The sequence below is a fragment of the Anthonomus grandis genome, chromosome 9 (assembly GCF_022605725.1).
Source record: "Anthonomus grandis grandis chromosome 9, icAntGran1.3, whole genome shotgun sequence".
Lineage (NCBI taxonomy): Eukaryota > Metazoa > Arthropoda > Insecta > Coleoptera > Curculionidae > Anthonomus > Anthonomus grandis.
Genome location: NC_065554.1, coordinates 23293893 through 23318308, shown reverse-complemented (window position 1 = coordinate 23318308; position 24416 = coordinate 23293893). Strand labels below are relative to the sequence as shown.

The 24416-nt window shown below is 32.6% G+C and overlaps 1 protein-coding gene across 1 annotated transcript; it reads left to right on the top strand.

Moving 5' to 3' along the window:
• The first annotated feature begins 83 nt into the window (after window positions 1-83).
• LOC126740713 (elongation factor G, mitochondrial) lies at window positions 84-20373 on the top strand. Its single transcript, XM_050446845.1, has 8 exons — window positions 84-251; window positions 395-876; window positions 4079-4419; window positions 4476-4792; window positions 10510-10691; window positions 10753-10924; window positions 11098-11419; window positions 19850-20373. Exons 1-8 carry the CDS (start codon window positions 177-179, stop codon window positions 20200-20202), a joined length of 2244 nt encoding a protein of 747 aa, XP_050302802.1. The 5' UTR covers window positions 84-176; the 3' UTR covers window positions 20203-20373.
• Window positions 20374-24416: the final 4043 nt, after the last annotated feature.

Sequence of the window (24416 nt, the reverse complement as noted above, 5' to 3'; positions counted from 1 at the left end):
ACGTCTCCTCACGTTTTGTTGCCATAGCAACAGTATTAAATTAACTTATTAAATTAATCTTGACACCATCCGTCATCTGTCACACCTCGTGTGACATTTAACATAACCTCTTCCATTACGTTAAGGTGGTGACATAACCTAAAGTTTTGTATTGTGCCTTCGAAAAAACTCCAAAAATGACGATTTTAAACGTTATGCGGAGTCTCAAAGCCCCAAACATGACCCGCGGGGTATTAAATTATCTAATAAATGTACGTATACAAAATATTCTTAGTGCCATTTAATGAAAAGTGTGGTTTTTCCTTTGGCAATGTTTAAAATGCCCTAAAAATTATCATTTTTCACACTTTTGATATAACGATTCTGATATTTCAAACTACTACTAATATTTTAGCGTTCCATGTCGGTTAAATTCGCCGAACACAAAGACATTTCAAAGATCCGCAATATAGGAATTTCAGCTCACATTGATAGTGGCAAAACCACCTTAACAGAACGAATACTATTTTACACAGGCCGAATCGAGTCTATGCATGAAGTAAAAGGTAAAGATAACGTGGGGGCCACGATGGATTCAATGGAGCTGGAGAGGCAGAGAGGCATAACCATTCAAAGTGCAGCGACATACACTATATGGAAAGATCATAATATTAATATTATTGACACACCTGGACATGTCGACTTCACTGTGGAAGTTGAAAGAGCCCTGAGAGTATTGGATGGAGCTATTCTGGTTTTATGTGCTGTTGGTGGAGTTCAAAGTCAGAGTTTGACTGTTAACAGGCAAATGAAGAGATATAATGTGCCTTGTATTGCTTTTATTAATAAGTTGGACAGATTGGGTGCTAATCCTTTTAGGGTTTTGTCACAAGTCAGGTAAAACCAATTATTTGTTTTATTTATTTTTTTTAATCTCTGAATTACATCCAGGGACTAATATTTCAAGTCAATTTCCATTTAGCCTTATATAATACAGTATTACTTTATTTGCATTGTTACACCCTCATGTGAAGGCAAAAATTGCAATGAACTATGGTCTAATTGAGGAGCAATCAGACAAAAACTGATAAAACCATTTAAAACAATTTTGACATATTTGGAAAAACCGATGGTGCTAAATCCGAACTGTTTTTTTTTGCTAATTTAAATTTGCTTTGGGTAGGTGCTATAATAAACATTTTATAATAGAAAATTTTAAGTTTTTCAGTTTGTTTATAAAAAAGTTATTGCAATTAAAAAAATGGATTTATTGGTTTTTGCTTGAATGAAACAGATTTGTCTACTTTTGCTTGCCAAGTACTAACCAAAATAAGTCTAGATCAAACGTAGATTTTTTATATTATCTTCCTAAAATAATAATTAAAAAAAAAAAAGAAACACATTTTTTATGCGGTCAAACATATTTAATGAAACTGTTTTACAAAAATAAATGCTACTACCCTGATAATGTTTAGCAAAGAAAAATAAATGATACCCTAATACAGTCCTTTTAAATTTAACAACAAACTTTAAATCAGCATTCCGGCGTCATCCTCTAGACAGTCACAATGAAATTCTCCATCATTTTCTTCAGCATTGATTTTGTTGGGCTCGCATAATAAGTTTAGGTACCAGGTCAGGTCTGCTTCTTTTTTCCATGCAGCACCAAACTGTTGTTCCATTAAATGAATTAAACTTTTTTTCTTCTTGTCAGGAAATGGACGACCCAGCGGAAGTTCATTTAAATTAAATGGATCTGTCTTTCGCGCTTTTAATAAAACTTGAGGAGTTTCATTTAAAAGCACTACTTTGTAATTTTGATGGCATTGAACTTTTACAATATTCTCTGCCTTTTTTTTTGGTTTTCTGTAAGTGTATCCTTTTAAAGTCAGAGATGCCTGTAACTTTTATCAAACTTCCCTGCAGCTCTTTAATATTATACAACTTCCAATCAATTCCTAGTTGTTTTACACTACCAAACTGGGAATATATCTCACAATATTCTTCTTTTTTCACCACTGTCGTATTTTTTCGCAGACTCTTTTCCACGCGGCAAAGACCCTATTGGCTGGAAGTAAACTGTGACCTCTGACAGGAAATGTCACCCATATTTCTTTAAGTCCCGGGGCGGATTTAACTTTCAGCCGATAGTAAAGGGCATGAACGATGTGGGGGGCAGGGCAGAATAAGAATTCCCTTATTCTGCCCCCCACATCCGTCGCAGAATAATCTTAATACCTCAATATTCTCAAGGTTTAGAGTATCTAGGTGTGTCAAAAGTGCAGAACCAATTTCAACTGAACCTCGTCCAGCCTAATTTTCTGTCCAGATATAGAACGTAGGATCCTTAGAAGCCATTCCAACGCAGCAGAATACATAATAGCTAACTTAATGTGAGTAGAAGGCGTCCGAAATGGGGGTCCGGGGTAAAGGTTGCACCTGCTGCATATCGAAGCAAAGGCTAAGAGAATTTTCTCGGTTTTCTTTAGCCAATTGGTAAAAAGCATTTGCTCTTTTTTTATGAATACGGCGTTCAATCATAAGGTCGGACTTTTTCTTAGAGTCCTTTTCTTTTCTGATATTATGTTTAAGGCGTACACAAAGGGAACAGACATCTGCAGCAGGCGAAGAAAATCCGATGTTAAATTCTCTAGAGAAGATTCTAGCAAACATGGATAAACTTGATTGGTACACTTCGTCATGTTTTGAGTTGTATGTCTTATGTAGTTTTGCAATACTTATATTGGATGATAAATAAATCCTTTGGGATTCCTTTCTGTTGTAATGACTTTCGGTCCCCTTTAGGTTACCGATAAATTCCCTTATTTTGGTTTTCTTCTCTTCTGATTTTTGCGACACTTCATCACCACCGCGTTTTTCTTTGGGTTCTTCTCCCTGGTGTATAACTTTTGCGACAGTGTTAATTCAGTCTTTTGTAACACTTAGACTCGATGTAAACATTTTTTGGCACACTCTGACTGCTTTTTGTTCTCTAGTTTTTAAATAATACGCAATATTAAGCAGACGATTTTTTGGTACATCTTACTTGGACGCTTTCTTGTTGCACAAGAAACAGCAAGCATATGACAAAGCTTAACGTCTTGCACAGATTTGTCCGGAATATCATAAAAATTTTTGCGAATTAATTTAATATCAATTAACTTAACACTATTGCACTTAAAACTTGGTGTATTATGATTGCGTGGCCTTTTAAACCTTAGTAATTCAGGATCTTTATCTATGTACTTCTGGCATTTCTGTAATCTTCTTTTTATCGACGTTTTTGCAACTTTGATGCGGTTACCTATATTGCCTAACAGAAAACAAAAAATGTACATGCATGTGTTAAATGATATTTAACAGATTTTTACGTTCCTTGACAGGTATATCCATCTCCCTTTCCTCATCTCCCATATTTTTTTCAGGAAGCTGCTAAATTTAACTAGTAAACTACTAAAACTAACTACCGAACCTAACAACCACCCAAGTAAATACTTTATTAAACGCCCGCCCTATTAAGCAAGCAACTAAGACTAATACTGATACCAAAATCAGTAATGTTGCTACCACAACGTTCCTTGAAATACTGACGATGTGACGAACAAACCGATCTTAGGTAAAAAAAAGTTCTCCCCGCTAAACTAGTCTTGACAAGAAACCTAATGTAACCCGTGAATAATATTTATTATACGAGCCAAGAATAGAAAACTACCTTTTAAAAATAAAAATATGCTGCACATGGATTTATCGTATTTTGCATGAAACAGGGTAAAAATATCTTTTTTCATGGATTTAACGTATTTTGCTTGATTTGGTTGCCTTTGGTGCCGATCTTAAATAGGATATATCGGGTTTTCGTTGAATCTGATATGGCCAGTCGATGTATCGGACCGAATGTAATAAGATTCAATGGTAAACTCGTTTTAGCCAAAAAATGGATTTATCGGTTTTTGTCTGATTACTCCTCAATTAATACATGCTATTTTGAATTTTGTAAAAAATGTTCACATATAAATCTCCTAAATTGCTAAAAGCTAAATTTAAAAATAAATTATGTGAATTCATTAAATTTCTTGTTTATTTTGATCTTGTTTTTCAGGTCCAAACTAGGTCACAATGCAGCATTAATTCAACTTCCAATAGGCCTTGAAAGTGACTGTAAGGGAATTATCGATATAGTGACCCAAAAAGCTATTTATTTTGAGGGTAGTTTTGGGGAAGAGATTCGGTACGACGATATCCCGTCCGATATGCGCACTGAAGTCTCAGAAAGGCGTCATGAGCTCATAGAACATTTATCGAATGCAGATGAGCATTTGGGCGAGTTATATTTAGAGGAAAAACCGATTACTGAGGATGAAATCAAGAATGCCATTCGAAGAACTTGTTTAAAAAGAACTTTTACCCCTGTGATGGTGGGTACTGCCCTAAAAAATAAAGGTCGCTATTAATTATTTTATAAAAGGGGATAATTTATTAATTAAGGTTTATTTCAGGTGTACAACCTCTGCTAGATGCGGTACTGTCTTACTTACCCAACCCAGGTGAGGTAGAGAATCAAGCCTTTAAAAATAAAGGGGAAAATGAGGAACCGGAAAAAGTTGTTCTTGATCCAGAGAGGAGCGATAAAAAACCATTTGTTGCCCTGGCATTTAAGCTGGAGGCAGGCAGATTTGGCCAGTTGACTTATATGAGGTGCTATCAAGGAATGTTAAGTAAAGGAGAAAATATTTATAATGCCAGGACTCAGAGGAAAGTCAGGATTGCCAGGCTTGTTCGGATGCATTCCAATCAGATGGAGGACGTCACTGAGGTAAACTTTTAAAAACATTGAGTGTTTTTTGGCGTTTGGGGAATTGATTTCTACAAATATTTATCTATTTAAATAAATTTTTGTAAGAGACCAATACCCAAAAAAAAGGCTTTGAAAGAAGAGTTTTAAAATAAAGTAAACCAATTTTTTTAAATTGTTCAGGTTCTAAGTTTCCTTAATTTATTTATTCATTTTATGCTCTTACACTATAACTCGAACACAACTAACTGATATGATGTGTACAAGTGCATACTGAGTTTGTAAAAAACAAAAACTAGACTAAATTAATCTAACATTTGTAATACTAAAAACAAAAAAAGAAACTACTAAAACTGGGATACATAATATGTTCATATAGAAATAGGAGGTATTCTTGTAAACAGAATAATGAGCAGTTTCCTTGGACTAGATTTTTTAATATTCAAATCAGATGCAAGCATTTCGAATCAATTTGGGGTGGTTATCAGGGCTAAAAACATTTGATGGTAGAACCTTGAAAACTATATAATAAACACAATGACTTTATGACATAAATACTTGAAATTTAATAAAAAGTATAAAACCATGTAGCGACATTAAAAGTTGTTGCGACGTACAGAACAAAAAGTTCACGCTCATCTAGATGCTTCCTGCATTTTATAATCTAATTATATAGTACACATTTATTTATTTATTTATCAAAAACAAATAGGATGTTAACAGGTCGAAACCCAAAGGAACATCCACAAATTACAAAGTGTTTCAGGTGTACTTAACTAATACAAAATTAAAAAATAATACAAGAGCAGAAATACAGTAAAGTGCTAGGTTTCTAATTTCGTGTTTTAGTTAATTAGAACAAGGATCTCTGATTCTTTTTTAAAACCTAGAAAGAGAGCGCAAAATAAATCTACAGAAAAAATTTGGAATTATATAAGGAAAACATACGAGTTAACGGCGAATTCCTTGCTACATTGGTTCTATACAAACAGACTGGAAACAAATAAGAATTTCGAAAATTTCGCTGAGATATATAGAAAGGTATTTGGGATATTAGATAACTCGAGTGAATCTGATAGTTAATTATTTTATAGAGAAAGAACATGTCTGTGTGAGAGCGCCGTGTTGCAAGTGAATATAATTGATATTTAACTCTAAGTTCTATTAAATTAGCATGTAGGTTAAATATACCAGTATTTTCATAGTCCAAAAATCTTAAAAATTTATTTTGTATTGTTTCCAATCTGTTAGCATGCACCGCATATTGCGGAGCCCAGACGACGGAGGCAAAACCCAAACGACTATAAATATAGCCAAAATATAATGCTTTTAGAGGTTAATAGCCTACTATTTCTTACAATTAATCCCAGCATTCGATTACACTTGATGCTTAAGTAATTAATATGTTCTGCGAATAAAACGAATATTATGCTAGAGCTTTAAAATGCATTTTCAAATACTAGAATCGAATCTTTATATATTTTAATTTACAACACAGATATTAATGATTATTGTATTATAAGAAGAATGACAGATATTTACCATACATTAACTGGCTTATTTTATGTTGTATGATATAATTAAGATATTTATTCTGTTAACAAATTTAAAATTATCTTAACAGCAAGATCGATTCATGTGACCTATTGAATTGTATTTTAACCAGGAAAACATTTAAACAGCAGCTTTAATAAATCATTTGTCCCACAACCAGTGATTTCGTGGAATAGGAATGTCCCTTCCTATTCGTCGTCGGTGAAACCAGAAAACCGTGTAACTCCACTTTTTGTCGAAAATTACATTTCAGTGCCAACTTGTAGAGAACGCTTAAATCTTTATACTAGCAAAATTTTAAAATTAATTTGGACGTGCAGATTTCTGTATTTTGTATTTAGAATTGTGTGTAAATCCAGCGTTGGTTAGATTGACGGGAAAAAAGTGTAAGTCCGTACAGTACCGTTATCAACAAGGTTATGTGGTAGGAGCTCAGTAGAAACTTAAAGTTTTTACCAAGAAAAAAGTTAATTTAATTATTTATTTGTGAGAATTGTGACAAAAGGTAAGTTTCTGCATTAGTTATTTACTTTTTCTTCAACAATGCCGCTAATGATTTGGAAATAAATTAAAATTTTGTCAGGGTGTGGAGATATACTTTATTCTAAAAACTGGTTTAATGGATATACACGTTTTTTCATAGGTCATTTTAATCGTCGTTGTTATGGTTGGAAAAGGTTTATTAGGACAAAAATACTCTAATCTTTAATTCTTAGAATAAAGAAGTAGCCCATACTTTCAGTAGCGTTTTATTGAAAATACAGTCTTCTCTACTTATATTGAATTGATATTAATCAATAAAATTATTTTTGCCTACATGTTTCGCACACAGAGGTGTTCATCTTCAGCGCTATATTATTCTGTTCCATTTTATTTATAAAATTTTGATTCTTTATTATAGCTCTGAAGATGAACACTTCTGTGTTCGAAATATGTCGGCAAAAATAATTTTATTGATTAATACCTATTCAATACGAGTAGAGAAGACTGTATTTTCAATTTTTCCAATTTTACTTTAATTTTTGTTAGTTTCATTTTTGTTAAATCTTTCAATTTTATTTACGTATACCATATTTGACGTATACCACACTTTTCTTTTTAGTTCTTCGCATAATGTCACGCGGACGTAAAATATTGGAACTCCTAAAAATTGAAACACAAGATCCAAATCGACTATTACATGAAGCACTCCAAAATGATGTATTATTTGAGGATAATATAGAAATCCAAATAGACATAAATGCTTCAAATAATAATGTTGAAGAAATAGTCAGTCTTATTAACAATGATAACTTGCAACTTGATGAAATTATGGATTATAATGTACCATTTGAAGAAAATTCTACTAATACTTTGGTTACAACTGATTTGGTTACAATTTTGGAGGAAAATAAAGAAAACTGTTTTACAAGCTCTCCCGTGCAGAACAAGAAACCTAAGGTTCAAGTTGGAGTTTCAGATATTGGATTGAATAGGAGAAATAGTGATGGCAATTTTGAAATTTCTTCAGAGAGTGACGAAAGCGAATTTTCACCATCAGAGACAGAAGACGATATCAGTTTTATGAACATAGAAAATAATACTGACAAAGAAATAGTTGAAGCCGAAGTGGAAAATGAAGGCACTGATGAAGATGAGGAGAACAAAACGTCTAGTAAACGAAGAAAGAAAAGAAAACTTCCTATTAAGAAAATAGATTCTTCTTATCAAGAAAATAAGAAAAAGCGAGAATTGGGATTACCTTATTTAGGGAAAAAGAAAATGGAAGGGAAATGGAAATATAATGTTAGTAAACCCGGCAAATTTTTATCCAATACTTGCAATTGCAAAATATCAGATAAAAAAAATGTTTTTGCATGTAAAAAGCTCGCTGAACATAAGAGACGCGAAACTTTTGAAAGTTTTTGGAAAAAATCATGGCCAGAAAAAAAAGAGTTTGCGAAAGGTCTTATTGATTTTGAACCTGTGAAAAGGCGGAGAGGTCTTAAAGAAACATCGCGACGAGATTTTTCTGCTAGGTACTACTTGGTGCAAGATTTGGTAAAATATAGAGTTTGCAAGAAAATGTTTAATGCTAGCCTTGGTTTAAAGCATAACTGTGCTTTACACTGGCTTAAATTGGAAGAGAAAACTATGAATATAGAGCGCCAGACAATGCTAGATAATCCAGAACTTTTAAAGATGTGGAGTCCCATTATTGCCGAGCTTCTACACAAAAATTATATTTAGAACCCATGTGAACTAGTAAACAAGAGCTTTACCGCTTTTATTGTGAGAAGTACTGCAAAGATGAAAACATTAAGCCATTTTCAAGAACGATTTTTAACGATGTGTTTCAGGAATTAAATCTTTCAAAGTACCACCCGAAAAAAGATCAATGTGAGGTTTGTGTTGCATCTAAAAACAAGAATATTTCTGAAGAGGAATATCAGCAACACCTTTTACTAAAAAACCAAGCAAGAGAAGAAAAAGCAAGAGATGAAGAGAGAGCCGATGACACCGAATTCATTTTCACCATGGACCTACAATCTGTCTTGTTGGCTCCAAAAAATAATGTTAGCACTATGTACTACAAGACTAAATTGGCAGTGCACAATTTTACGTTATTTAACGTAAAAACCAAAGATGGGTTCTGCTTCTTATGGAGTGAGGTGGAGGGCGCTCTTACAGCGAACGAGTTTTCTTCTATTTTAGTGAATTTCATAGAAAAGGAAGTGGTCAAGACCAATTCCAGATTGGACCAAAAAAATAATAATTTTTTGGAGTTCTGGGTGTAATGCACAAAATCGGAATTCGGTGTTGGCAAATGCTTTGCTAAACATTGCTGTGCAGTACAACTTGATCATAATACAAAAATATTTATTTAAAGGGCATACGCAAAAAATGCAAGCTGATTCTATGCATTCTACAATAGAAAGACGTCTTAGAGGTAAGGATATTAATGTGCCAGCAGACTACGTGTCTCATTGTAAAAGTGCAAGAATTACTCCATTTCCTTATAACGTGTCGTACTTAAATCATACATTTTTTAAAGACTTTTCTGGCTTAGATTATTATGCATCAATAAGACCTGGTCGAAGAAAAGTTGGCGATCCCAGACCTTAACCCCGACCTTATCCCGATAACAGAAGTTAATGACCTTCAGCAATTAAAATACACTGACGACGGCATTATTCAGTACAAACTAAAACACTCACACACAGATGCTGCCTGGGAAAACTTCATAGTTAGAAAAAAAAAGCAAATTACTCAATTATTTGTTCCATACGAATCTCTTCCGTGGTTGTACAATGAAAGGCGAAAAATTAAATTAGATAAATTTAATGACTTACAAGTTCTAAAAAAAAGTTTGTTACCAGACTATCATGAGTATTATGATAACATTCCCCATACATAATTTGATTTATAAGATGTCTTCGCTATATCCCTATTCAAAGAATTTTTTGGTTCTGTTTTTTACTAAGGCTGTACTGTACTAAAGTTATTTGTGAATGGCATACAATATTAAATTATTATTAGTTTTAAACCAAAGTTACGCTATTGTAGTGCCATCTACTTTAAGTTTTGTTAAGTTAATGTTTTTGTAATAATAAAAATATTTGTTGTAATAATGCTGTATTATTTTGAATTAACTTTTCTAGTAAGCCAAATTATAAAGAAAAAAGTGTATGTACAGCAACATTTTGTGGAAATAAGTGTATGTCCTATTAAAAAATATGTAAGAGCTTTTATAAAAAAAATATCTATAAACTTAACCTTTTTCAATTTTTATTAGTCTAAAAAATGTTTTGACAAATTTGACTTCAAAACTTACCAACACGAAAGTTTTTAAGCTCGCCTGTAAAATTTACATTTTTGGACATACACTATTTTCTGGTTTCACCGACGATATGTAACTAGCGTTTTTTAACTATTTTGTGGAAAAAATTAAATTCTGATTTATTAATAATACGTATATATAAAAAACACTTTGGAGATATTCATGCACTCATTCTCCATAAACTTCAAAAGAAAACTGTAGGCTCCGGGAGTATTGTACCCTTTGGTCCATCCATTTTTTTCTCAACCTATGAACTAGACACCTACAGAACAATAATACACAACCACTTGACACAAATAATAAATTTATGACACCCTATATATTATTATGTTTGCACTAATCTTGGACTATTCCTTGTACGCAGGTGTACGCCGGCGATATTTTCGCCCTCTTTGGAATAGACTGCGCCAGCGGTGACACCTTTGTAACCGACCTAAAACACAATTTGTCACTGGAAAGCATTTACGTACCGGAACCCGTTGTCTCTATGGCAATTTATCCTGCGAACAACAAGGATAGAGATAACTTTTCTAAGGCTATTGCCAGGTCAGTTAATTGTAATTTCCTTATATCGTGCGACCGTAATAAGCTTTTCTCCCTGTAATAGATTTACCAAAGAGGACCCTACATTCCACTTTAACTTTGATAATGATAATAAGGAAACTATTGTGTCTGGAATGGGAGAACTCCATCTGGAAATTTACGGTCAACGTATGGAACGTGAATATAATTGCCCAGTTATCTTGGGAAAGCCAAAAGTAGCCTTCAGGGAAACCTTGGTTAGTAAACTTAAACCTGTACCTCAGGAAGTATTAGTCTTATGGACTATATCTTTGTTTTTCTAAAAGACTAATGCTTCTGAAGATATAGCCGATACATTACCATTTTAGGCTACTAATACATTCTTCTTTAGATATGCAACTAAACAGCAAAACAACTATTTTCCTTCTAGGTTTCCCCGTGCGAGTTCGACTATCTGCACAAAAAACAATCGGGAGGTCAAGGACAGTTCGCCAGGGTCACGGGGGTTTTGGAGCCTTTGCCCCCGCACAAAAACACCCTTTTGGAATTCGTCGATGAAACGGTCGGCACTAACGTACCGAAGCAATTCATACCCGGGGTGCGGAAAGGGTTTATTGCCATGGGTGAAAAGGGATATCTCGCTGGCCAAAAATTGTCCGGCTTGAAATTTAGGCTGATAGATGGCGCGCATCATATCGTCGACTCTAGTGAGCATGCGTTCTTCTTGGCCGCCCAGGGGGCGGTAAAAGATTGTAAGTAAGCACAGATTTTAATAAGCTAATTAATTATCTAAGCTAATGTTATTACTCGAAGTGTGAATTCTAACCCTTTGCGCTCGAGAAGTAGTAGCGTAACTGAGTTAGGTAAAATTTGGAATAAGTTTCAGATGAAGCATTGAAAATATTTGGAAAAATGTATCTCTTGTAAATGTATTCAAATATAGTAATATTCTTGCAAATTGGACAAGTGTAATTCCCATATTGATTTTTTTTTGAAAGTATGGAAACATTTTACATATTATAATAATAATAATAATAATAATAATTTCTTTATTGCTTTCAAGATCTAATTTAAATAGACAATAGCAATGTCACAAAACGAACAAAATTAAAATTTGATAACATCTACACAGTACATACTGCTAGTAAAAATAGTAAGAACAAAAAGATAATGTTGGACATAATATTGGGTGCATTACCTTACCACATATATCTCAAGTATGATACATTATGAAAATAAATAAATTAATAAACAAACCCTTAATATTAATCATAATACACATTTAAAATTGTAAATCGAAACTATAGATACACTTGCCCAACATATACCTTGCAGTGTCTTTCCTAAACTTCATGATATTTTTCTCTTGCCTTAGGGCGAGAGGTAATCTATTATATGTTTTAATAGCAGCAAAGGCAGGAGATCTTTGAAAAAAGGCAGAGTGATGAGTTGGGATACTCAGTTCAGCTCTCCCCCTTGTCACAATAGACATACCCTCAGCATAATAATCTTCATTAGTTTGGAAAAGATGCAGGTGTTTCTTTGCAAAAATAGCTAACATAAGAATGTACAGAGCTGGAACAGTGAGTAGACCAAGCTTAGTAAAATAAGTCCTACAAGACGTTTGTGGTGTGAGTCTGAGCATGCATCTTATGATCCGTTTTTGTGCTATAAAGACTGACACGGCGTCAGTTGAAGATCCCCAAAACATTACACTATAAGTGATTAGAGATTGGACCGAAGCATAGTAAATTTGCTTCAGACAATTTAGGGAAAGCTCTTCTCGTAGACGCCTTATTAACGCGCAGAAACTATTTAGTTTTTTGCCAAGAGTGTCTATGTGTGGGACCCATGTAAGACAGGAGTCAATTTGTATACCAAGGAATTTTAAGGAAGCTACCTCTTGAAGAGACTTTTTTTCAAACTTTACAAGTAGGGAATTTTGAGGTAAAGTTTTGGAGAATGTCACTAGCCCGGTTTTATCAGCATTTAGCTTCAGAGCATGATTGTCACACCACTCCTGCATCCTCTCCACCACCTGAGAAGCTCTGACAGATAGTTCTTCAATCAGATGTTCTGAGAAGATTATGGAAGTGTCATCAGCATATTGGTTGATAAAACACCCTGGAAAACACTCACTGAGACCATTTACATATAATATGAATAGTACTGGGCCTACGATTGAACCCTGAGGCACTCCCTGTACCACCAAGGATGACGCTGAGTAAACATATGTACCATTACCAGAGCCAAGGCAAACTGTTTGTTCCCTCTGATCTATTTATAATATTATTCTATAAAAGTTACTTTACATATTTTAATGACTTGGTGACCAAAGATCGCGAATTAACAGTGATGCTTTGTGAGTAAATTGGTTATTATATAATAAATAAAATAATTTCTTCTGTAGTTTTTACGCCTAGTATTGAATTCTCTAGTTCTATTTCTAGTGAATAAAGATTATAATTTAAAAAATGCGCCTAAATTCGTAATATACAGTGAATTAATGTTGTTACAAAAAATGTAATTCCCTTTTTCACCCTAATTGAGATGTAGCAAAGGGGAATTAATTTCAATTGGAAAACATTTTCCAACCTGCAGATAAATGGGTGCTTCTAACTTTAAATAAATTTATTTAAAAATTTTATAAAATAAAATTTTTTGGAGAACATCAGCGCTGAATATGACTTAAAGATCAAGTTCAACAACTGAAATAATAAAAGGACTAAAGCAACCTTCACAAATTGGAAGCTGTAATGTGGTTTAGCAATTGATTTAACTAGGGTGGTGTTGCAAACACATTAGGTAGCTGTAAGCCAAAGATACAAAAGCTTATCCAATTAGCATGTTAAACCACTATTTTAGCTAGTAAAAAGGCGGAATGATCAAAACAAAACCAAATAACAAACAACAATTAATCGCATTTTAAAGTTACTTAAAAAATATAATGCTAGTCCTTCAAGATAATAGACTTTAATCTAGCAAAAGATCATCACAGATGGTGAATAATTATTAACAACATTAATAGAAAATAAAAACTAAGCTAGCTAAAACCTAGTAAATATGTTTTTAAGTTTAAAACTGTTCAAAGATTTTTTTAAATCTCTTTTTAAGCCTCTTTTAAGAATTAGAAGAATACTAATTAATTTGCTATTAAGGCGTAAAGAAAATGCATTTTTGGAATATTGTGAGACTAACAAAGATATAAAACAGCTTTGGAAAACTCTTAAAAATCAATATTTCTCCTCAGTCTTTAGTAACTCTAAAAACTGTACAAGGCATGCCTCGTTTTTTAGGACTAATAAATTAAATGAAAAACGTACTTTTCACTTTCAACTTACGTCGTTTGACGAAATTATTGAAACAGTCAGCAATCTTAAAAGTAACGCTGTTGGTTGTGATAACGTAAACGCAAAAATGCTTAAATACTGTCTTCCTGCGATATATAAGCATATAACCCATATTATTAACTGTTGTTTGGAAAGTGGTTACTTTCCAGACTTGTGGAAAATCTCGCACATAACTCCTTTACCTAAGATCAATAATCCTGAAGCATATTCGGATTTAAGACCCATTAGTATACTTCCTACAATTTCCAAAATACTAGAAAGGGCATACATTCGGCTTTATGAATATGCCTCCAAAAATATTCCTTTCTAAAAAAGTCCTCTACAGTCTGGCTTTCGAAAAGGACATAGTACAACGTCTGTATTATTAAATGTAATAGACGGTATTTATAGGTCTCGCGATGTAAACAAAGCTACAGTCTTAATTCTTCTGGATTTTTCGAAGGCTTTCGACACTCTGGATCATGATTTGCTTTGTGCCAAGCTCGAATACTATGGCCTTTATCCGACTTTAAGCTTTTTATGAATTATTTGAGTGACCGGTATCAGAGAGTCGTGATTGGTGATATGGTGTCGGATTTGATACGTATTACTTCCGGAGTGCCACAAGGATCCATACTTGGACCGCTATAATTTTTGGTATACACTTTAGAAATTTTTAGTTGGATTTGTATATTGAAGTATGTACTGTTTTGCTGATGATACCCAAATGCGATATTCATTTGACCTTTCATCCATTGCCGAGGCTTTTTATAGAATAAATAAAGATCTTGAACAAATATATCAATATTCAAAGAGAAATAACCTTGTGCTTAATGCAAAAAAATGCTTGACTTAAGTTTTTGTCATCCAAAGCACCAAGAAATGATAGAAAGCATTACTAACCTAAACATAAATTCTGAAAAGCTTCCATATGTAAGCAGTACTAGAAATCTTGGGCTTATGGTTGATAATAACCTAAATTTAGAATATATTCTTAACGGATTCGTTCAAATAAAATATTTTAATTGCCTCATGTATGTAACCGACCTTAATTTGTGATATTTACATTTTTATTAGGTAAGTGTTTTTGATAGTTGTACCTTCCGACTTTCTTGAAACTCTATGACATGTATATTATCATTTACATACATAAATGTTAACTTTATTTTTTTAACAAATATTTTCAACACCATTTATTTCTATCTATTGTAGAGCCCTAAAAATGAATTAAATATAACTGGAAATGGGAGAAATTGACCAATTTATCCACAAAACACCACTTCCAATTTAATTTAATTATTGCTCGGCCTTGATAACTTTTGGTTTATTAAAATAAAGTACAGTGACAAGGATTTCATTAAAATAGACCAAGCAATTTTAATGAAATGATCCAAAAAAAATACAGCTGAGATTAATAAGGAACTTACATGGGAATACCCAAACGTTAAGCTTTCTATGAAGGAGAAAAATTAAACTCAGTTAAAATCTTATAAAAGCAGCGTCTATTTGTTGTGTTAGGCGTTTCGCCTTACGGCATCATCAGACCAATATGAAAACTATGGGGCTATAATTAGACATCAATTTAAAGGAAAAACACATCGCATTTAAATTCAGTGACACAAACGCTAAGAAACCATTTTAATGTAAAGGTAAAAATAAAAGTATACAACATCGTGTATCGTTATTGACTAGAATATGATAATAACATTGATTATTACTAAATTCCAATACATTTCACACATATTTCTTTAAAAGATAAGAACAAATAAGAATGGCAGTCAAACCTAGGACCTCCAAACCAAATCACTAACCGTGTCGCCAGACCGAGCTGTTAAATATTATGGAAATATCATATTAACGATTTAAGATATTTTCAAAAAAAGATAAATTGTTGGAGACTATAATAAATTATTGAATAATCAGTTAAAGACGTCGTTGACACACGTTACTATTGGACTTCTCTTAATCTCCCTTGTAATTTCTAGTTTTCTAGCCTTTCCAGAACATCTAGTTTTTTGCCTTTCGTACGTATGTGTAAAACAGTTACATCATCGAATATTTCGAATTATGTAATTCCAGTCAGGCTACACTCATCCAAACCTACAGGAAGAGCATATAATTGCACGGAAGAGTTTACTCCTAAATATTTGATTTTATTCAATTAAAAACTATTTGAATTAAGGAGGAAATAAAGTCATTATATGAACTTAAATACGAGGTTGAGTCATTGGAATGTGAAATATCTAGGAGATTAGATAGACTAAGTTTAAACAATTGAGACAAAATAATTGACCTTGATTTTCGACGGATTTCGGATTGTAATTCACATTTTAATGTCCACAAAAGCTTTTTTGAATTTGTTTGACATTGTCACTATAATTTCTAAAGGTTCTATGGTTTCTTCGACAAGATTATCAAAATCTCACATCTTTTGCTTTTGTTTAATAACGTGGGTTACAGCATTGCCCCAGTTTTCTTTGGTAAAAAGTAAAGATGCTATTATGTCTAGAGATAAATCATTTTACTTGAGCCGAAATTAATTCTATGGGATTTAATTCACAGTGATGAGGTGGCAAACGAAGAACAATTCGCACCCTCAATGTAAAAGTAACGTATCTTAAAACTTCGAGTTTTGAGATATTGCAATTTAAAATTTTGGAAACGGATTAATTATGCTTAACATCTATTGAAAACAATAAATCTTATTTTGCTAGATTTTAATATTTATACTCAAAATAAATGTTCAAAAAGGTAGGTATTATGTTAAACAGATTATTTAGAATTTTAAATAAAGTTGGAGTAAGTACAGATATTTTTGAGATGTGGTGCTGTTTTACTAGGCAATTAAAATATTAGCAAATTATTTATAACCTAAAAAAACTAACATAAAAAGGGCAAATTGTCAAAAATTAAATAAACAATATTTTTATACAAGGTAATACAAATAACATTTTAGAAAGTTATTTCGAACTTGTATTTCGCTGTCCGGAACATCATCTCCATATCATTTCAGGCTTACCCTTATTTGTCATAATTACCTTTATATCGGTCCACTTTACCTTTATTTTATCAGTATCAGTGCTAAAATTTAAACCTATATCAGTAGATTTTTGAAGATCAAACATTTCAGATTGATCCATTTCTTTTACTTTCTCAGGAATCCACTGAGAAGGGATAAAAATAGGTCCACCTTTTAACAAACGTTTTTTTTCTTTTTCAATGCATGAGTGCATACTATTGCCTTCATTTTGTGTATGACCTGTTACCAAAAATTTATGCGTTATTGATTGAATTTCGAGGAAAGTGGTTGCATATAAATACAAACTAGCAATGTACTTATTTTTATTCTGCCCGGCGCAGTTGTCAGAATAAAAAGTAACATGTTTTTCTTGGCAGTTTCTTTCTAGGAATTGCAGAATACAACTTCCAATTTCATTTGCACCGCGCTTTGCAATATTCTCTGACCAAACGTAGCATGAACCCTCTTTTGTAATAAAAGTCTGAGACTTGTGAGCAAGGTGTGGTAAGGACGGACTGTAAATCATAAACAGCTACAACTTGAGTTAGTTGAATCTTTTAAGGCATTTGATGCATCAATCTCTTTTTCTTGTTGAGCTTTATTTTTGTCATCAACGTGTTTGTCGTATTCACTTTGAAGCTGAACTTTTTCTTGAGAAGAATAATTGGCATACCTTTCGCAGGTACTAACGCGCGGCTAATAAAATATCAACGTTTTTTGCGTTGTGGCGTTATTGTATTTGAATTTTCTCAGTAAGTTGTTGAAGACATACTAACATATTTGATGTTATGTTCGTGTTTTTCTTTATTTCTTAACTTTATGAGGATAGATGTTTAATGTAAAAATGATATATTTTATTTTGCGTTAATTTAACACTTTAAATTTAATAGGAAAAAATTTGTTATTACAGGTTAATAGTGTTACATTTTTAGATGTGTTAGTATTCCATTATTTTATCTGTCAAACATTCTTGATTTTATGGGCAGTATACTTTAATATGTTACTTTTACATTGGAAATTTTTTGCTATAGTTTTATGTTAAAATTTGTTTTATTACATTTTTAAATATTTCCCGCCCTTTTTTCGAATGTGTTACTTTTTCATTTAGTAAATTATCGTCTTTTCGAGCAAACTCAATAAAAATCTCAGTTTTGACTTTTTTTGAGATACGTTACTTTTCCATTGATAGTGCGAATTATATTATGTTCTTTGGTCATTTTACATGCCTTGTTATCTCTTACTATTGTTAGAATACTCTCTGTTTTTACAGCATCATTATCAAAAGGTTTTTTTAGTAAGCCAATTTTTTATTTATCACTTTCTCAAGCTGAATTCAGACAATTTTTCTACGTAAGTCGTATTGTGCTCTAAAAACCATGTACCCTCATAGACGTTACTTAGATCTGAATATTAAACGTGAGCTATGCGACTCTCTTGCTTTGTCAAATTTTAATCATTGTAATATGGTTTATGGACCTTGTCTATCTAGACTATCAAACATATTACCACCAAGTCTTGACCATCTGGTCAAGACTCTTACAGAGTTCGAAAAATGCAAAACTCTTGTATTCGTTTTATTTATGGTATTAATAGGCAAGGTTATGTATCACATAAGCATAATGATCTTAAGTTACTTAATAAATCTAATAGACGTAAGCTACATTCTAGTGTGCTATTTTATAAAATTATTAAATACCGCAGTCCTCTCTGGACAGACATTCACCACTTAAATTTTATTTATTATACTATACTATTATAATATTTGTCATATCATTAATACGCTAATCACCCGATATAACTGATATTTCGAATTTTACTTATCAATTTAAAACAAAAGTAAGGCAAATTATATTAGATAATCAGTAACATGCATATTAGAGCTAGAAGATTTATTTTTTATTTTTCTTGTTTATAAATTGTAATTGAATGGCTAGTTTTTTATGTTGTACCTATGTAGGTAGAACAGAACCTACATTTTCCATGCAGAAGTCTGATATATTGGCTTTTATTTACCCCAATTATTAAACACACCTGTAAGTTTATATTCTATGTAATTTCCATGGTAAATAATAAACGTTTTTATTAATATTATTATTATTGTTTATAACAATGACGGAATTTTCTTTTCCTCATGGTAATCTTTAGTTCAACAAATTATCTCTTCTGTATCTATCAAGATAGATTAACTGTTTTGTTTTTGCCTTAAAAAACATTGTAAAATTTCCCACAACTTTTTCCTACCCATTTCTGGTACATTTTCATTATCTCTTAATATTTTACTCTTGTTGTCATTTCATTCTACCAGGGTTTTTTACACTATCAGGGTTACACTGTTTTCACCTTTTCTTTCACTAAGAAATCTGTAGATTGTCGATTCGCTGATTCCTGTTGTATCGGCACAGGTAGAAACTAAGAAGCACTACAACTACTGAAAAATATATTTTATTTTTCGTATATATACCAAAAGGTAATTATATTAAGGATTGTACAATTCAGAATTCAGATCCCTATCTACATTTATTACCTAAATAGCTACCTAGACTGCAATACTTTATGACCTCATAGTTGTCAAAAATTTCATTCTTTATTACTTGAGTACCTTTAGAAGTTTTTTAACACCACAATGTAAAATCAGCTCTGAATAATATAGTAATAACTTACTGATATACTTACTTGCCCAACTTTTACACTACTAAACTCGACAAATGAAACCATTCAGTTCTTATGGATCTTCTCTTGTGACGTCTAATTTTTTTCACACGAGCCAACTACCATTTGCAAAGCAACATTCTTCTCTAATAATCTCCCTTTTTGTAATATTAAAAAACTTGTAGGTTTTAGAAAGGGAGCGTGGCAAATCCTAGAACCGATCATGACCGTAGAAGTGACGGCCCCCGATGAATTCCAGGGCGCCGTAACCGCTCAATTAAACAAAAGACACGGAATCATCACGGGTGCGGAGGGTATCGAAGGGTGGTTCACGCTGTACGCCGAAGTACCACTAAACGAAATGTTCGGCTACGCGGGCGAATTACGTTCCAGTACGCAAGGCAAGGGCGAGTTCACTATGGAGTACTGCAGGTACATCCCTTGCTTGCCAGATGTCCAGGAACGGTTGATTATGGAATATCAAAAAGCCACCGGGCAGGTTCCCGACGTAAAAGAAGCAAAAAAGAAGAAGAATTAAGCGAGTTTTTAGGTCTAATTAGATAATTTTTTGTCCCTAAATGTGTAGATTTAAGGCGAAGAGGCGTGTTGTTTCTATATTGCCTCGTGTATTTATTTTGTAAATAAGGGAAATGTATGTACAATTTTCTACTTTTTATGAATAAAGTTCTGTGATAATGTATGTTATAAATACGAGTTTTTTTTTTGCAAATAATACCTTCACAGTTATCGAGTATAGAAGTGCTGTGTGTGTAACTTATTAATTGAATTATTGTTTTTTTTAACAATTTAGTATTTACTAAAAAAACCAAATTGAATAACTTTGTCATTTTTGGGCTAAAGATAGGGCTACAAAAATTAAAATGAGATTAGACTAGAGACTCGCAAAGCATGGTTTTTATTTTTTTACTCAAGCAATGTCTTTGTCCATAAATAATTTTTAATGATCCATAGGTTTCCTTTAATAATAATGAAATGTGATGTTTGAATCTCAGCTTTTTATCTAATAAAATACCTAAACTTTTGCAACTTGTCTTAGAAGGAATCGTATTGCCACCAATAGATATACTATGGTTACTATATGGAAGATACTCCTCACCAAAGATCAAAGAAGCTGACTGCATAGGATTAATTTTTAGAGCATGCTCCTTTAAATAAATATTTTGTAAATCTGAATTAAGATTTTTAATTGCATTACCATACTCAGATTTTTTAAAAGAAATATAGAGTTGCATATCGTCTGCGTATAAGTGATAATCAAAAAATTTAGACAAGAATAAAAGCTTGCAGTATATAAAAGGGGTCCTAAAATACTACCCTGGGGAACGCCTTGCTTAACCGGAAGTGATAAAGAAAGGCTATTATTAAGTTTGTCTTGCTGTGTTCTACTTGAAAGATACGAGAAAATTAGATTACATGAATTGTCGGAAAAATCAAAAAAATGAAGAATAGAAACTAAAATTTTATGATTGATAAGATCAAATGTCTTCGTAGTCCAGCAGTACAAGAATGGAAGCTTTGCTTTGATCTAAGGATCTTAGTATGTCGTCCGTCACTGCGGTCATTGCTGTGGCGCATGAAAAGCCTGATCGGAAGCCAGATTATTTTGCAGGTAATATCGCAAATTTTTGAAGGTGACTACGTATTTAAGACTCCAAAATTTTTGAAAATGTGGGTAATATACCGAAGATCTTTAAATTCTACAGGAGATGAGTTTTTCGGAATTGGTACAACAAATGCGTGTTTCCATTCTGTTGGAAAAAAGGAATTTAAGATGCTACAATTAATAATATGTGTGATATAGGGAATTATTATAGGACAAAACAATAAAATAATATCGATGTTCAGTTGGTCTGAGCCAACAGACTTAGTTTTAAGTTTAAGAATAATGGAAATTATTCTATTATATTTTAGGACGCATCCTATTACAATCGCTTTTCGGCAAAGGAACTTTAGCATTATTAATCAAATAATTAATTCTGATGCTGTATCTTAATTTACTTAAGTTGCTGTATCTTAATTTACTAGTTAATTTTTACAAAAACGGTGATATTTAGCGATTCTTGCTTAGAGCAACTTTTTTATGCAAAAGGCATAGGAGCATTATAATCTGGTATCCAAATGGGCAGAAATTGAAGTCTTAAAGTTAAATTCACCAAATATCCCCCCGGTTTCCATGCCCCTGGTTAAAATTATTTTTGTTTAGTAGGTTCAAAGAATAAACATACTAAATATAATTTATGTCTCAAAAAAATTGGTTGCGGTAGCGAAAATAGTTCCGAAGCTATAAAACGAAAACTAGTTTATGTTTAACCTATCTATTATTGATTTATAATACCTTAGAAACGGAATATGTTATGGTAGCAATAATACCTGCTATCACACCTAGGGCATTATAAGCGGGCATTATGATAATGCCCGGAAATTTTATTGCTTATCCAATTTTATTTCTCTCATAATAAAGAATAAACATCCATTTTATACAAAAATAATTTTAATGGACAATTTACAAACTATACAAAATAGCGTTAGTGCTGCCACCTCTACCATCACAAAAAACACCGACCATTCTATAGTGGGATCAGCTACATTTTCCGGGACATTTCAAATTGTAATTTTTATTTTGGAAATAAAGTTTTTTATTAAATTTAAAGCGCCTAAATCTTCTTCAATGATAGTAAAACTTTTTGAAGTTGAAGTTTTAATTTCTGGTACCTTTATAACCAACACCGTTCCTCTATCTTCAATACCATCAATGGTGATTTTGATCAACTCATCTCGTCTTAAACCTCCAAAAACACTCATTACCAATATGACTTTGTGTACCAAGTAGATATCATCAGGAGCCTTCTTAATAAATTTTATTATTTGTTCTCCTTCCAAAACTTTAGACTTCTTCGGGACATCCTTAACTTTTAAAAAAGATGTGAGACGATGATATTGCGAGATGTCTATATTTTTATAGACCATTAACGTAGACCTTAGGGTAGAATACTTGGTCCAGAGAGAGTTCGGACTGTATTTTCCGACTAAAAATATTAAAATTTGTTAAACATATGTACCTATTAAAATAAAATCAATAACTTACAAGTTGCCGAAAATATGCCATTAGAACAGTTTCGGTTATTTGAACAATTGCGTTGGCATTTTTCCAAATACCAAATATGCCATACTCCCGATCATACTGTTGCCTTGATTTAACTGGCAAAAGATTTTCGGTCGCTTTTATGGCCTTTTCTCTTATATTTTGTGGAATTTCTTCCATTTTAAGCAAATATTTAAACAAAAAATGGCAACTGACTAACTGACAGAAACATCAAAGTCAAACTTAAATAATCACTGCAAGTCACTTGATAAATTTCTGTAGGTAGGTATGTACGTATACCTACCTGTACAGGTAGACCCTATTTTTTTAATTGAATACCTGCCCCGAACAAGGTAACCAACAATATTTTAGAAACGACGGTAAACATGGAATAATGTTGTAACCGACATAATATAGCCGTTTTTACTGCAATCGACCTTAACATGTATATTATTACGGGTCATTTTAGTTTGCGAACATTGCATCGGCCTGAACAAGGTTGTAACAATAATAGGTTTGCGCTGTGTGTTTGTTTAGTTTGTTGCAAAATGGCGTCAAGTGCTGTGCGTTTTACTTCTGCTGCAGAAAAGCAGCTGAATAAAGGCCGAAAGCGTAAAATAAACATTACCGAATGGAAATATATTAAAAGAAAAAGCTTGAGGGACAGCCATATATAAAATAAATGTTGCCGTTCCTGGAAAAATCGCTGTTGATGATGCGCGTAAAAAAAACGTTGTAACCATCACCCATGTTTCTGAGAAAACAGTGTTTTTAATGAGCGGTTATAAAATTATTTTTTTTTCAGCTACGCGTTTGTCGCTGTAAATATGAATGCCAAAATATTACTTTGGCGAATAAACAAAAGGCATTTAAATATTTTTATAATTTAAACTATGACAATCAGACAAGAATGCTTGCGCAACAGTGTATGGATATTGTTAATATTAAACGAAGGTATGTGGATGAAGATATTGCCAGAAGACAATGTAGCTTAAAATATTATCTACCCGTTGAAAATCAAGAAATACCAAAGGTACAGGTATGTCAAAAAACATTATGTTTAAAATTACACCAAGGCGCCTACAAAAGCTGCAAGAAAAATTAAAATTTAACGAGCCACTGGAAGATAAAAGAGGAAGACATTCAAACAGGCCTACAGCTATACCAGACACTATTAAGGATTTAATTAAAGCACATATCGAGAGTTTTCCTAAACAAGAAAGTCACTATGCAAGAGGTCGGACCGAAAAATTGTGCCTTAGTCCCGATTTAACGTTAAAGCAGATGTGTTTTTTGTTTAAGGGCAAACATCCAGATGTTAAATGCAGTGAGAAGCTATACAGGGATATATTCAGGTCTGTTTTCAATTTAAGATTCGGTACACCAAGGTCTGATACTTGCCAGTAATGTGATAAATTCTATGTTAAACTTATTGAAGCACGATCGGAAGAAGAAAAAAATAATATCTCTCGTGAAAGTGAAATCCATCACAGGCGAGCAGAAAAAGCATATTCTGCACTGAGTGATGACATTAAATTAAAGAAAATAAAAATATAATAGTATTATGTACTGATCTGCAGCGGGCTCTTTTCTGTCCGACCTTGAAGCACTCTTCCGTCTTTTATCAAAGACAGTACTCCTGCTATAAT